The sequence below is a fragment of the Chanos chanos genome, chromosome 7 (genome assembly GCF_902362185.1).
Source record: "Chanos chanos chromosome 7, fChaCha1.1, whole genome shotgun sequence".
Lineage (NCBI taxonomy): Eukaryota > Metazoa > Chordata > Actinopteri > Gonorynchiformes > Chanidae > Chanos > Chanos chanos.
In genome coordinates this window covers 37,585,672-37,600,156 of record NC_044501.1, presented here as the reverse complement: position 1 = coordinate 37,600,156, position 14,485 = coordinate 37,585,672, and the positions used below count along the sequence as shown (strand labels likewise).

At 37.3% G+C, this 14,485-nt stretch overlaps 1 protein-coding gene across 1 annotated transcript; it reads left to right on the top strand.

The window, feature by feature from the left end:
- The first annotated feature begins 2,188 nt into the window (after nucleotides 1-2,188).
- On the top strand, nucleotides 2,189-10,262 carry LOC115816323 (butyrophilin subfamily 1 member A1-like). Its single transcript, XM_030779278.1, has 7 exons — nucleotides 2,189-2,228; nucleotides 4,381-4,731; nucleotides 5,890-6,165; nucleotides 6,474-6,503; nucleotides 7,404-7,439; nucleotides 9,742-9,896; nucleotides 10,161-10,262. The coding sequence occupies exons 1-7, from the start codon at nucleotides 2,189-2,191 to the stop codon at nucleotides 10,260-10,262; spliced, it is 990 nt and encodes a 329-aa protein (XP_030635138.1).
- The last annotated feature ends 4,223 nt before the right edge of the window (nucleotides 10,263-14,485 follow it).

The following is a 14,485-nucleotide window of genomic DNA, read 5'->3' as shown; positions in this document are numbered from 1 at the left end:
GGGACAAATTCACTGCTCAGTGTTCACAGTGTGTGTGTGCGGTCACAGAGATTTACATTTACGTTTACGTTCACACCCCCTAGTGGCGAAATGCAGTAAGTACATGACAAACAGAAAAACAGACGGGTGTCCATGAGAAAATGTTAGTTTTTCACCGATGTTTCAGTAAATGTGTGTTGTGCGTGTGATCATCATACAAAGTATTATACATTTTTTTTATGTTTTCCTATTTTAGACCATCTTCACTAGCTGCAAGAAAGAGAATTAAATCTCACAACTTCACACAAAGGACATTGATTAAATGTTTAAGAAAACCGAAATAATTTCTGTTGTCACACAGCTGTATAATGAGTTTTATAAATCTGTCTCCATCTTGTTGTCTGTACTTTTTCTTTTCCGTTTGAAGGGTTTTGTCTTTCTTTTTTTTTTCAGAAGCTTGTTTGAGTTATGGTCATGGTTCATTCAGGAATGAAGTCTGTTTGTGTGTTTCTTCATTACAATGTTTGGATCAGATCAGACAAACCTTCACTGACACATTTCTACCTCTCTCTTTCTCTCCTCTCTCTGGTGTCTGTGTTAGCATGTTTTAAGTCTATGTATAAAAACTGGTATGTTTAGTACATTTGACTCTGTTTCAGTGACTTAAAACAGTTTATTTATTTATTTTTATAAAAACATTCTGTGTCCCTCTAAAATAGATGGTCTGTCATATTTAATCTGTTTCTCTGCTGGACACTTCAGAGTTTACAATTTATCACCTCAATTTTTTTTTCATTTTCCTAAAGTTAGATTAGAGCATAGGAAGGTCACTTCTCATTACCAAGCTCCACACTCCTGTAATTTTTCACAGAAACACAAACACTTAGAAAAAAAAGTTCTCAAAGAAGATCTGAGTGGATGTTCTGCATCACATCATCCTTTAGAGTCTGTTCACACAGCACCTTTGGTAACTTCATAAATTCAGTGTTGTGTTCTTCTTCAACTGGATCATTCTCATCACTACTGTCACCATCACTGTCATCACCATCATCACCAACATGACCACAGTCATCGAGTCCATGAAGTCTATGAAGACATCATCTTACACATGAGGAGGATTAGAGGAAGATTGGAAGATTGGATTCAGGATTCATGTCTACCAAACATTCACATTCATTAATCTCCTCAGATAAAGATGATCCCTTGGAAGATTTCAGAACTCCTAATATCTGATATCACTTAGTCCAGTAACCTGTGGATGTCATGTCTCCATCACTACACCTGTGATCAGAGCTGTGGATCTTTATTTGGAACAGTCATTATTCCTGTACTGAGTCAAATATGCTGTGTATATACATTTTCTGTTAAACAGCAAATGTTAGAGAAAAAAAAATCAGATGACTGATTGTAGGTGGCAAGACTTAATTTTTGATGCCAGCAATCAGTATCTGAGGGGAAAAAAGCAAACAAACATATGATAACAGCAAACAATAACATATGACTAATCAAAAAGTGCATTAGCATTACTTTTGCAATAATGTGAAGATGTGGACTGCATTTTAAAATATGTTATTAACCTGTTCTAGTGTCTGTGAGAATGCAAGCACAGAAGTAAGGGATGTTCTCATCTCTTTTAATCATATGTACACATATTATTGATGATCTGACAGGCTTATTATAAGTCTTACACCATACATGTAACATGGTAAAAATCATAACTCATTAACACTTTCACACAGTTTTTTTTCCCCCCGAAATCTTGATGTTCATTACAGTAGATGCAGGATCTCAGACTGATACATGTCATTATCTACTATAGCAAGAGGAGGGATGAAGAGTTTATTGTCCAACTTTATGTTCCAAAACTAAACTAGATGGACATCAAAGGGGAGTTTGTATAATAGGTGGTGGTTTTTGTGGACCATTGTCCAGTGTGATGAACGTTTTTAAAAATTATTAAGATCCTCATTCCCAGGTGCACTGAGACGGGGAAAATGTTTGCGACAAATGGAACATAGATCAGTCAAGTACGCTGGGATTCGTTAGTTTAACCAAAGACAGCAAATAGCATATTTAACAGAAAAGTTAATTTATTCATTTGTTCAGACACAGATTTTTCTATGACCACTAGGGGGTTCTTGTGGGTTTCGACCACTAGCGCATCAGTTCATCGAATGAAACAAGCAAGAAACCTGTGAACTTGCCAGTGATGGTCAGGCAACAACTGGACGGTGCAACGCAACCTCACGGTAAGTGTACAGTATTTCATTCATTACTTATTAAAGTGATATTGTCAATGTTTCAGTGGGTGTGTCTGTGTGTGCGTGTGTCTATTGTGTATGTTCAAACATTTTTGACGAAGGCAATGTCGCAACAATCGAGTCGAATTAATGTGGTTAAATTAGCGCTTTAATCTGTACAGGATGCGTTTCTTGGTGTTTGTTGGTTACTGACTGCATAGTATTTATTTACTACAGATAAAATAAAAGCATCCAGGTTCTGGAATAAGGCTTGACAGATATTAAAATGTACCAGCTAATAATTTCTCAGAGCTTTATGTATAGTAAAGTTGCCCGTTGTATAATCACTAGTCTGTGTGTTATGTGTGTGATGCATACAAATATGGGAAACTTCCAACTGTAATAACTTCATTCTTGTCATGAATTGTTGGGATTTGGCGAAATAAGGATGAAAAAAAGAGTGAAAGTGAAAGTGTAAATGAAATTAGCCATCATGACGCAGAGAAATCAAAGTGAACCTGTCAGAGAGACTGCAAAATTACTTGGTGTGCCAAAGTCAGCTGTGTAATATCCCCGAGATAAAGCAACAGAAATCTCCTGCCCAAAAATGTTAGGTATTCGCTGTATATTTGTGTTTGGGTAAAAATAAAGCCTAAGAGTAAAGTATATTCAACCCAAACATCACCTGCCTGTATATGAACAGAGTTTCACAGCTTAAAATATTAGTTAAACTATGTACAATATCAAAATACACAATACTCTATTAAGAATATTAAAATAGTAGAGTTGTCTGTTTCTAACGTGTCAGTCTCCAGCTGAGTCTCCAGTGAGTATACCTCACTCCCCCGACACCTTCAGAGGTGTACTAGCGTAATGCTAGCGCCCATGGGTTTTCACCTCCTTGCTAGCACACCCGCCTCCCATCCCGAGGGTTGCCGGTTCGAGTCCACTGTGATACACAACGCAGAGCGCTAATACTTGAGGGAAAACAAAAAGAGTACAGTAACAGCTTGTCATTCAGCTGCTTTACTGGTTCAGAAGCATTTGTATTGCAATTAAAAGAAAAGCAATTAAACCATTATATGTACCATTACCATCTGTGCTTCAAATTATACTGTGATATAAATGCTAGACCATACCTCCCAGCCCTAGATAGGTGTGAATGTGCTTTTGCATATCACTGTATTTGTGTGCTAACACTGTGCTTAGCACAGTTGCTATGGAGTTACACAGCAAAGGGTATTAATTAAGTGTTTAAAAACTTGAAATTGTTTCTGTTGTCAAGCAGTTGTTGAATGAGTTTTATAAGTCTGTGTGTGTGTGTGTGTGTGTGTGTGTGTGTGTGTGTGTGTCCTTGCGTGCACACGTTTTTATATTTGACTGAATCTGTTTACTGGCAAGTCCTTCAGGTTAAAGTGCATTATGAAAAGATGAAAATAAAACCGTGTTCTGTGTCTCTGAGTGTTGAGGATGAAAATTTAAGTCTGTACTTTTTCTTCTCTGTTTAAAGACTTTTTTGATGAGTGTCTGTTTTTGTTTTGGGTTTTTTTTTGTCTGAGTTATAGTTGTGACTTATTTGGGAACGGAGGCCATTGATGGTATTATTTCTTCATTACACGGCTCTGTCCAGATCAGGTAAACCTTCACTGAGACATTTATACCTCTCTCTTTCTCTCCTCTCTCTAGTGTTTGTGTTGGCATGCTTTAGGCCTATGTGTGAGACATGATGTGTTTAGTGCATGTTATTCCATTTCAGTGACATAAATCATAGTGTTTGAGTGTTTACATATTCATTCTTCTGCTAAAATAGAAGGTCTGTCAGGTTTATACTGTTGCTCCGCTGAACGTTTTGAAGTAGTAAAAGTATTTTAGCTTGATAACATGCACATTAAGTTCTTTTTCATGGAACCATTTCTTTCAGGACTGAAGTCACTGTTTGCACTTTTCTTCTGGTTTCACTACATTACAGTGTCAAGATCAGGTAAACATCATTTGAATTTTTACATTGTAATGCGATTTTATGTGTATTTTTCCATTTAGTAAAATTTGGGTGTGTTGTCATATATATATATTCATGCATATATATATAAATTATATTGTCTCCTTAGCTCATCATTTTGGACGAGGAATGTATTCTTCAGTTCTGTATATCTGATTCCAGATCAGTTTCAGGTTGCTGGTCCAGACGGTCCTCTTGTTCTTGGAGCTGGTGAAGATCTGATTCTGCCCTGTTCTCTCAAACCCAACATCAGTGCTGTGGACATGAGAGTGGAGTGGTATAGACTCCATACATCAGACTCACTGGTCCATTTATACAAAGATGGTGTTGACAGAAATGAAAATCAAATTCTGTCTTACAGAGGGAGGACATCACTGTTTAAAGATGAACTGCAGAAAGGCAACGCTTCATTAAAACTCTCCAGAGTGAAAGTCTCTGATGAGGGAAAATATAAATGTTTAATCCAGTCTGTAAACTGGTATGATGACACAACTGTTCAAGTCAATGTTGAAGGTGACACTCGTTTATTTGTCTGTTGTTTTTTCATCATTTTTAGGGGCCAAGCAGCGAAGCTGAAGGCACCTATTGTAATCGTTAGAATTTTTCACTATTATCATTGTTTCTCCCTCTGGGTGTCTAAAACAGGAAGTGGGCATATCTCAGTGCTTGCAGTGCTTGCATGGATTTATGCCAAACTTGGCACATTTGATTTGGAGGCGATTTAATGGGCCCCCACCAAGTTTCGTGAAATTTGACCACATGGTGGCGCTATACCAGGAAAACAGCAAAAAATGCATTAAAATGCTCATAGCTCCAAGACAAAAGCGGATATTTGAGCCAGACTTCTTGTGCATCATCACAGCATCAAGCCCTAATTAAGATATTATTACTCCTAGGCATCGGCCATTTTGTTTGTCCGCCATCTTGGAATTTGTTATTTTCAATGGGAAACCATAGAAGGCCTTCATGGATCATGGTGTAATTTGACACCCTCATAGAGCACTGTTCAAGGTACCCACGCACCAAATTTGGTGTCATTCCATCGTTGTCTCTAGCGCCACCAACAGGCCAAATCACATTGTACATCTTTGCATGTAACTTCCGAGCCGGTTCGGCCGCATGGGGGCGCTATACCACAAAAACGCAACAGAAATTTCTTAACATACCCGTTATTTCTGATTGAAAGCCAATATTTCGAGCAAATGTCTTGCTCATCATCACAGTTAAGATCCCTAGCTGCAAAATTATGACCCCTCTGTGTCTGCCATTTTGTATATCAGCCATCTTGGTATCATCATTTTTTCAACAGTTTTCTATAGCAGGCCCCTGAAGCCCTTTGTTGATTTCAATGGAATTTCCAAGACGTGTGAGTGTAAGAGTGGGTGTCAATGTGTCTTCTCACTCTGTGAAGGACTGATGTCCTATGAAGTGGTTGGCCTGATTAGGCGTCTGCCTGGTATCCTCAAACTGCTTGGCCCCCGACATTGCTGCTTGCAGCTTTTTTTTTTTTTTTACAGTCTTTACTAAAAATGGTTATGGAGTCTTTTCTCTTCACAGTTTAAAGATTATATAGATTTATGATCATTCCCAACTAAATCATCATAGTTTTTGTCCTTCATCATTTATACATTCTTAACTAACAATGGCTTTGAAATACTCTGTCCTTAATAGTTCTGGGAACGCAACCAGTGATCTCTATGGAGGGCTACAGTATTGGTAAAGGACTGAGTCTACTGTGTGAATCAAATGACTGGAGGCCTGAACCTGAAGTTGTGTGGCTGGACAATGATGGAAACCCTCTCCCTGCTGAAGATACAGAGACACTCAGAGACCCAGAAAGATTCCATGTTAAAAAACGTGTCACTGTACAGGACAGTAACACCAACAGATTCTACTGCAGAGTAATACTGAGAGACCATATGAAGGAGACAGAGATTGTTATATCAAGTTAGTGCCTCAGTATTCAAATATAACACCAAAAGAATTGTCATTTACTCTGAAACCATGCCCACATTATTTTATTTTATTTATTTTGTTTTTCTTTATCTATTTTTTGAATAATATTTTTTCCATTTTGTCTCTGTGTTTCAGAGAGCATTTTTCGTACCTGGATAACTGCTGTTGTTTGCATATCAGTTGCAGTTTTAGTCACAGTCATTGGATTAACTGGACTTTTTCTCTCTATTCGCAGAATGAAAGGTAATTTATAGATCCCTGCTTTTTTCATGTTCTTTCTCTCATTCTGTATAAATCAGAGCAGGAAGTGGAGAAGGAGGAGAGGGAAGGCAAGATTCTTTACTGAACATAAATAAGAGAAAAAAAATGTAAGGGCAGGACACAGGGCTGACATGTTTAAAAGTCTTTGGGTTTCATTCTCTAAGTAACTCACATTAACTACTTTATATTTCACTTAAACACATGAAAGAGAGAGAAACAGAGTGAGATGCAGGAGTTTATATTGCTAAATAACAACCAGAGCTCACTGTTGCCTAGTGTCATAAACGTATTGTGATCAGGTGATAGATCAGTTAGTGAGACCCCAACAGAATCTCCTTTGCTTTACAAATTAATGTACAGTCAGCAACATACAACACCAGTCAACAACCTTCAACACCAGACAACAACCTTCAATGCCACACAACAGATTACAACACCACTCAATGACCTACACCACCATCTGCCACTCAGACAGAACAGAGCCAGAGATTTAAAACCGTTAAAGCCCCAAAAATTCACAGTAGGATGTTCTGTTCTCTCTTGTATTTACACAGGTGGCTTTGTTACAGAGGAAATAATAAAATCATAATCATTTTTTGTCCTGTATGTTTTATAACATAACACTGTAAATAATATGAAAACTGTTATTTATTTTTTAACAAATTTATACAGCTCACGTGTGGCTTTTATTCAAATATGAGTGAGATTATATTAATTATTCCAATCCAACAGCTTGAACTGTGTGAATATCATTCCATACACTTGTCTTTTGTTCTCAGCCTTTGCAGTGATATTGTGTAAGGTCACATAGGCAGCTCAACAGCAATGTTCATATAGATCATTCAGGGCATGGAAGGAGGTTAATATATTTAATTAATAAATAGATTTAGTTATATACTGCATGTAGACCAGACAGCTATTTACCTGTTATCTATAATGTAAACAATCCTCTTCATGTCTGTTTACAGGCTTTGACAAGGAAAAACAGAATGCAGTACAAAATGGTGAGTGATTGTGTTTTTTCTCTAAAACGTTAAAATGATGCCTCATCTCATGCTGATCTCTTTTTAACTTCTCATGAGAGCACAATGTCTAACAAGATTATAACACAAAGACTGACTCACCAGCTCCTCCACAAAATCAAAAATTAAAGCTTCTGTTATTCTTACTTGTTGTCCAGTCATCAAAGTTCATGTGAGACAGATACAGAGTAAAACAGTGTTTGTAGAAAGAGGTATAATTCATTGTCCAGTGTCTAGGGATTTGGGAAAAAAAAACTTCAGCTGGTCATAAAGAAGAACTGTGAGAACAAAGAACAACTGTCTGTCCATCAGTGGAGAGATCCTGTAGTAGAATCATTTTTTTATGGGCAGGAAGATCAGCTCTATTTTGTCCAGATCACATTTAAGATAATGGTCATATATCCATGTGGGTGTGTCTGATAGACAGACAGAGAGAAATCCTCTCAGTGATGTGGGAGAAAGAGGGTGGGAAGGAAAGAGAGTGTTGAGTATCATCAGTTGTGAATAAGTGCATTAGAGAATCAGGACAGAAGGTGATGAGGATTCTCTTACTGTGAAAACAGTTTCAGTAAAAGTGAGGAGATCAGTCTCTGTGCAGGAGTCAGTTATGTAGACTGACTGACTGATGTGTAGAAGTTCATTCTGTGAGTTCTAAGAGGACAGTTGGTAGAGTAAAAAGTGGGAGATTGGACATTAAGTGTTTTGGTTCAAATGGAAGGAGGGATACAGTTGTGCAGTTTTAGGTGTCACTGGGGTCCAGTACCTCCATTTGTGGAAGGGAATGGCATGACCCATCATGAATGAAGACAGATTCAGGTGACTGGTAACAGAGGAGTTGTTGATTCCCCCTGTAAATATCTGGAGACTGAGACAGTATTGAGTTGGATCACTGCAGGTGTAATATGACTGTGATGAACTGGACTGTATCTGGAAACAAGTTGAAATCTCCCAGGAGCATGAATGTTGTGCTGTGTTGTGAATGAACTGGACAGTCTGTCTGGGAGGGACAGAGAAGCAATAGTACTGTAGTGTATCATTTCCACATACAAGACATTTATCCATCAAATGAATGAGGCTCATAATATTTTTTTTTTCCTTTTTGCAGCCCTTTATGCATTCCAGGAACTCCTTTCAAAGAATTCAGGTAAACAATTCCAACACTGAATATGGGCTATTGTATTTTGATTGAAATGTCACTGTGAAGGTGCAATGCAGCAATTGTACTGTTTAATCCACTCTGTTTTTATTTTATAGACCAGCAGGCATAAATGTTGAGTCATTGAATTATTGAGGGAACTATGCTACTTCAGAAAATGAGGCTCAGGGAGACTGTTTCATTACTTACACTGTTCCATTTAGAGGCTGCATGTTAGAGAAATTATCCAAAGCCTATTACTGTATGTGACAATGTGAATGTTTGTAGAATCCTACAGTAAAGTATCAGGTGAATATGAAAGGCTGAGAGACAGGGAAAGACAGGGGGCCAGTGCTCCTGTAAAGCCCATGTTTTTAAAAATCGAGCAGAAAGAGTAACACCCAGAACCGTCGTGTGCTCCACTGTCATCAAAATCTGTTTTCACTGTGTGATTGATCAAATCTCTGATTACAGTAATCAGAAAGATCACAACCAATCTCCCATTTACCATACTAGAGATTTTACACCACAGTTAACAATATAATAATATACTGGTTAGATGGCTTTTTTTTTTTCTTTTTCAGTGTCTCCAGAAAGGATACATCCTGGTGAGCTTTCGTAATAGTTTAATGTTACCAAGTCTCCAGTTTCATAACAATAAATCATTCAAATTCGAAGAGTGAATTTATTAAATGATTAAAAATGAATTAGTAAACAGATTTATGTCTGTATTGCACGTCTTCCAGAACCAAGACATGAGACCGTGAACTTTTGTATCGCGGTTTCAGTCTCGGGTTCAGAACCACTACATGTTTATGAATCACATATTTAACATTCCATATCACCTCTACAGAAGTTCTGTGTGAGTTTGTATCATTCAGTAATATTTTCACTGATTTGGTCATGTGATCCTATAAGTGCAAATGTGTTACTTTACACACAGGGTACTTAAATTTTTGTTTTAATCAAACACTGTCATATACAAACAGTTATGAACCTCGGTGATCATCATCTATAATGTGATAATACACGTTTAAATTTGTGTTGTAAATAAGCACTGTGTAATTAAAACAGATGGATTAACATGAACACACATTTACATGAATAAGCATTTAAATTTTTAAACATTTAACTTTTCATCTTCCACAGAGGATGTGACTCTGGATTCTGATACAGCTCATCCACTACTCAATCTGTCTGAAGAACCACAGGAGCTCTTAGAAAATGAAAAGAGGGCTGTTGAAAGCGAGAGTGTCCTAGGAAAGGAAGACTTCCCCTCGGGGAAATTTTACTATGAGGTGCAAGTTAGTGGAGAAACTACCTGGTCATTAGGAGTGATTAGTGAGTCCATTGACAGGGCTAAGCATATCAGACGGAAACCCGAAAACGGATTCTGGATTTTCAGTCTGTTGCATGGGACTTTATATATGGCTCGAGATGATGCCAATGTCTCCCTCTCTGTGAAAAAGAACCCCCAGACAGTGGGGGTGTTTGTGGATTATGAGGAGAGTCTGGTCTCCTTTTATGATGTTGAGGCCAGATCTCTTATCCACTCTTTCACTGGTCAGACTTTCACTGAGAAACTCTATCCATACTTTGCTCCCTATCATCATGAAGAAGGTAAAAACTCAGCTCCACTGATCATCACTCCTGTCAGTCACACTGAATGAATTTTAACCATATCACTCGCTCTACAAGTACAGGCTGACAGAGCTGATCAGTTGTATAACTGCCTTGTCTTAGCTTATTCCCATTCTCAGTGCCAGTGTTTCAAAGAGACAGGACAACATGACCTGTCTCTATGTGTTACATGTTACTGTCTAAATGAGATGTCCAGTAATGTGCACTTTTATTTCACATTTTGTTTTACTCACATATACGCCCAAAACACGTTCAACTGGCTTTTACAAACATTCAAACAAATACCTTCCTGTTGTATTATTATCTCTCAATGTCATGCAATGACAGTATGCTTTCTCACCCTGAGACATTCTTTTAGAAACTCCTTAGAGCAGCCAGATGAGAGAAAACAGCAGTAACCTCTGGCAAAACTTCAGCATAAGAATCTAACTGCACTTAAGAATATGTATCAATAAGTTACAAATAAAAATAAACTACTCAGTTGTGTGGGAAAAATATCGCTTTGCTTCATAGCTGTAACTTTTAGAAGGAAAATATGCCTCATGACTGCTGTCATGATGAAATATTAATATGATAGGGACCTGTGCTTGCTCAATCACTATATGCAGCAAGAATGCATCTGTGTGTTAGCACAATGAGCATTTTTATCATGTAGAAGATAAAAGTGAACTGAGTGAACTGTGTGTCTTTGAACTTCAGTTATCCTGTGCTCTATGAGAAAAGTTATCTTGTATATCCCTACATACGTCTTTAGAAGTTTGTCTTACTGTATAAAAAGCTCTGCACTCCTTAAGCTCAGTGAGAACTGTGCTTCATCTCTGAGGTGTGCTTCTCCCATGCACATGAAATAAAGAAGAAAACGGTTCATCGCATCTGAAGTTTGTTTTCTCTGAGAATCAGCAACTCACATTACAGGGGACTCCAAATTTCTTTTACAGTTGTCTCAATTGTTCCTCACATATCATATCTTTCTCATGTACTCATTATCTGAATAAAGGGGACACCCACCCAAATGAAAACTCTTTACTGAATTATATGCACTGACGAACAGCATTTGTATTTATGGTAAAAGTCATATAGTAATTATTGTAACCATCAGGATGTGATCAGTTCAGCATGACCAAAGCAAAATGACCAGATAGCTGATACCCATAAAATCTCCTGTGCATGAAAAATAAATAAATAAAATTATTACAATATTAAAATTGATTGAATCACTTTTACTGAAAACTTTATCGATGTTATCAAGTGGTAGTTCTGCAGAATAATTACCTCAGAATATTTAGATCGAAGTTATCTTATTTCTGGTGGCGAAGTTTTTGTTGTGTGTTTTGGTCACTAGGGGACAGTGTAGTATATTTAGATACGGGCATACCTAGTGAAAGTTGGTTTTTGTTGTGGATTGCATCGGTTGCGAAGTAGCGGGGAGTTTTGAATAACTAGCACCTTGCGGCGAGATACAGTGCCGACTACATGTTGAAATTAGACCGGATTTGGGGAGTAGTGACTGAATTTGTCATCCTGTTTTCAAGCAATGCTGTGTCTAAGTTAGTGCCGTGAGAACAAATGATTTCGTCTGCTTTTCGAGTGTGAGTGGGAAGCGAGCCTCACGCCAAGTTTCCTAAATTCGGTGTGTTGTGTCATGAAGGTTTACCACAGCAACTGTTCCAATGTGTAAATGTGTGCGGAGAATTATTTAAATTAGGTAGGTAGGTAGGCTGCTGCCTGGGAAGGTCTCCCACTCAGAAGATAGAAGATAGCTCCCTCTATCAAATGGTGCACCTTTAACTTTTTACATTATTAATGCAAGTAATAAAATCAGTCACACTATGAAATGCTACCAAATAAACCACAAGTCATTGCATAATACTGTGAATATATAGTTTCACGGACATTTGGTTGCATTTTTTGGTTTGTCCGAAATCGTTAATAATATAAAAGCAGTCTGCACCAGGGGCGCCGGACGCGGGACTTAGGCTCTCAGACGGTGTTGATTGATCCTGTGCTTATAGATCATGTATCTATTGGACATTGAGAAGTCATCGTGTCCTTTTGATTTACTCTTCTCTTTAAAAAGACAGTAGGTCATTGTGGATGCTGAAAAAATTGTGAGTATTGTTAACGGAGACAGACTTGCATGCCTCATATTTACATTAAATGCAATCATTGTCTACTTTTTAATGTTTATAGACATTTGTACTTGCATTGAAGTATTTGGCATGGAGCAAATGAAGAGCTTTTACTGTGGTTTATGGTGTTATAATCACAAAACCAATGGGGAAAAATGAAAAGAAAAAAAAATACATTACATCTGTGACAATCTTCCCTTCAAGGAATACAATGCAAATTTACTTGGCAACAAGGCCTATGAGTTTCTATTTATCCACTTTTGTGAAAGAAAATGGTCAATGCAAAGAATATTAGCCACTGTAGAAGAACTCAAATGGTCCAGTTCAAAATTTTACATAGATTGCACATGAAAGCATCAATAAGGTGTGCATATAAATGACCATTCATATCTTCATGGACGTCATCAGCGTAAATTTGTGATAAACAAAAGAAATAGAGGTCTTTGTTTGTTTGCTTATTTCCACATCTGCATCTGCATTTAGGTTGTGAAAAAAGTAAAAGAAATTGAAAAAGAATATAACAGATTTATATTACAAAGATACTGGCATGTCATCAGAAAATAATTAAACAGAAATAACTCCATATTATGTAAATCCAACGATACAATTTCACCAATTATCCTTTTTTGACATATTTGACATGTAATGTCTTTTACCCAATATTAAAAGCACAAAATATATTCATTAATATCAGTCCTTTTACTGACAGTTCCATTTAGTTCGAGCAACAGTGAGTCCAGATATCGGTATTATTCTTTAACCTTTAACTACAATAAAGACTTCTCATTTTTCTTTTTTTTATTAAAAGTAAAAAAAAAATATTAGCTCATGACCCAAAAACTAAAAGGTGAACGCAGAACTTCACCATGTATAAACAAAAAAGATCTGAACTAGAAAAAAAAAAACACACACACACACACACACGCACGCACACAAGCTGTTGGAAAGGCCGCTCCACTGCGCATGCGTCACCGGGCTTGGACACTGAAGCGAAGTACCTCAGAGAGGTTGTGTATGTGAAGTGTGCGTCGTTTCACTGTTCAGAAATTGTCTGTGGTTTGTAAAACCAAATTTTATGAGCTTGCTGACATCTTGCCTGTGGCCAAAATGAAAATGATGAGCGTGGATGCATTGCATGCAGAAATGAGTTTTGGCAGGCATACAATTGGTTACCAGGCGGCCAAGTTCAATTCTGTATTTATTCTGTATTTTGAACTGATTAATCCAATCAATGCCCATTTTCTGAACAAGCTCACTTAATCACTGATTTTGTTTTGAAGGAGTAGTTTAACTGAGGACAAAAAAAAAATTAAAGGCAGGTGGACTCCGTCAAGATCGACTAGAATGTTTGGCGAGACCAGTGGCCAAGATCGAGACAAGCCCGAATGCAAATACTGACAAATCCAAGACAAGTCCGAGACAATAGAAGAACCATCTTGAGTAATGAGCCTGTTTTGAAAATGTAAGGAGTAGAAATGACAGATATTTGTGTTAAAATGTAGGGGGCAAAAGTAAAAAGTTGTGAGAAAATAAATACTCAAGTAAAGTACAGATACCTGAAAACTCTACAGTAACGAAGTTACTTTCCACCTCTACTATCAATGCAAAACTCACATAAACATGCATTAATCCAATTCCTATGCCAAAGAGACTCTATAAAAAATTACATGCAAAAAGATATGTTGCCATGCTGAACTGTTCTCACTTCTGTTAACAGTCTATTTGACTCATGTCTTTAGGTCTATGTGTTAAAACATCAGCACTGCGTGTTCTTCTCTTCTCGGAACTCTTCCTCTTTCTAAAGAGCGTTTCTCAGTAAAGACCGTCACTGTATTTAGGGCTGTGAGAGAAACACTGAATGTTCTATTAAAAGAATGTTTATAGTCTTGTTGGTCAGCAACTGGAGGAGAGACTTTTAACTTTTACTTTCCACCTCTACTATCAATACAAAACTCACATAAACATGCATTAATCCAATTCCTATCATCAAAGAGACTCTATAAAACCACATGCAAAAAGATATGTTGTCATGCTGAGCTAGTTATAGAGCTGGATAGAGGGGAGTGATTCTGGGTTAATTCTGATACTGTATTAAACAGGAATCTGTCTGATCGTTAAAAGTA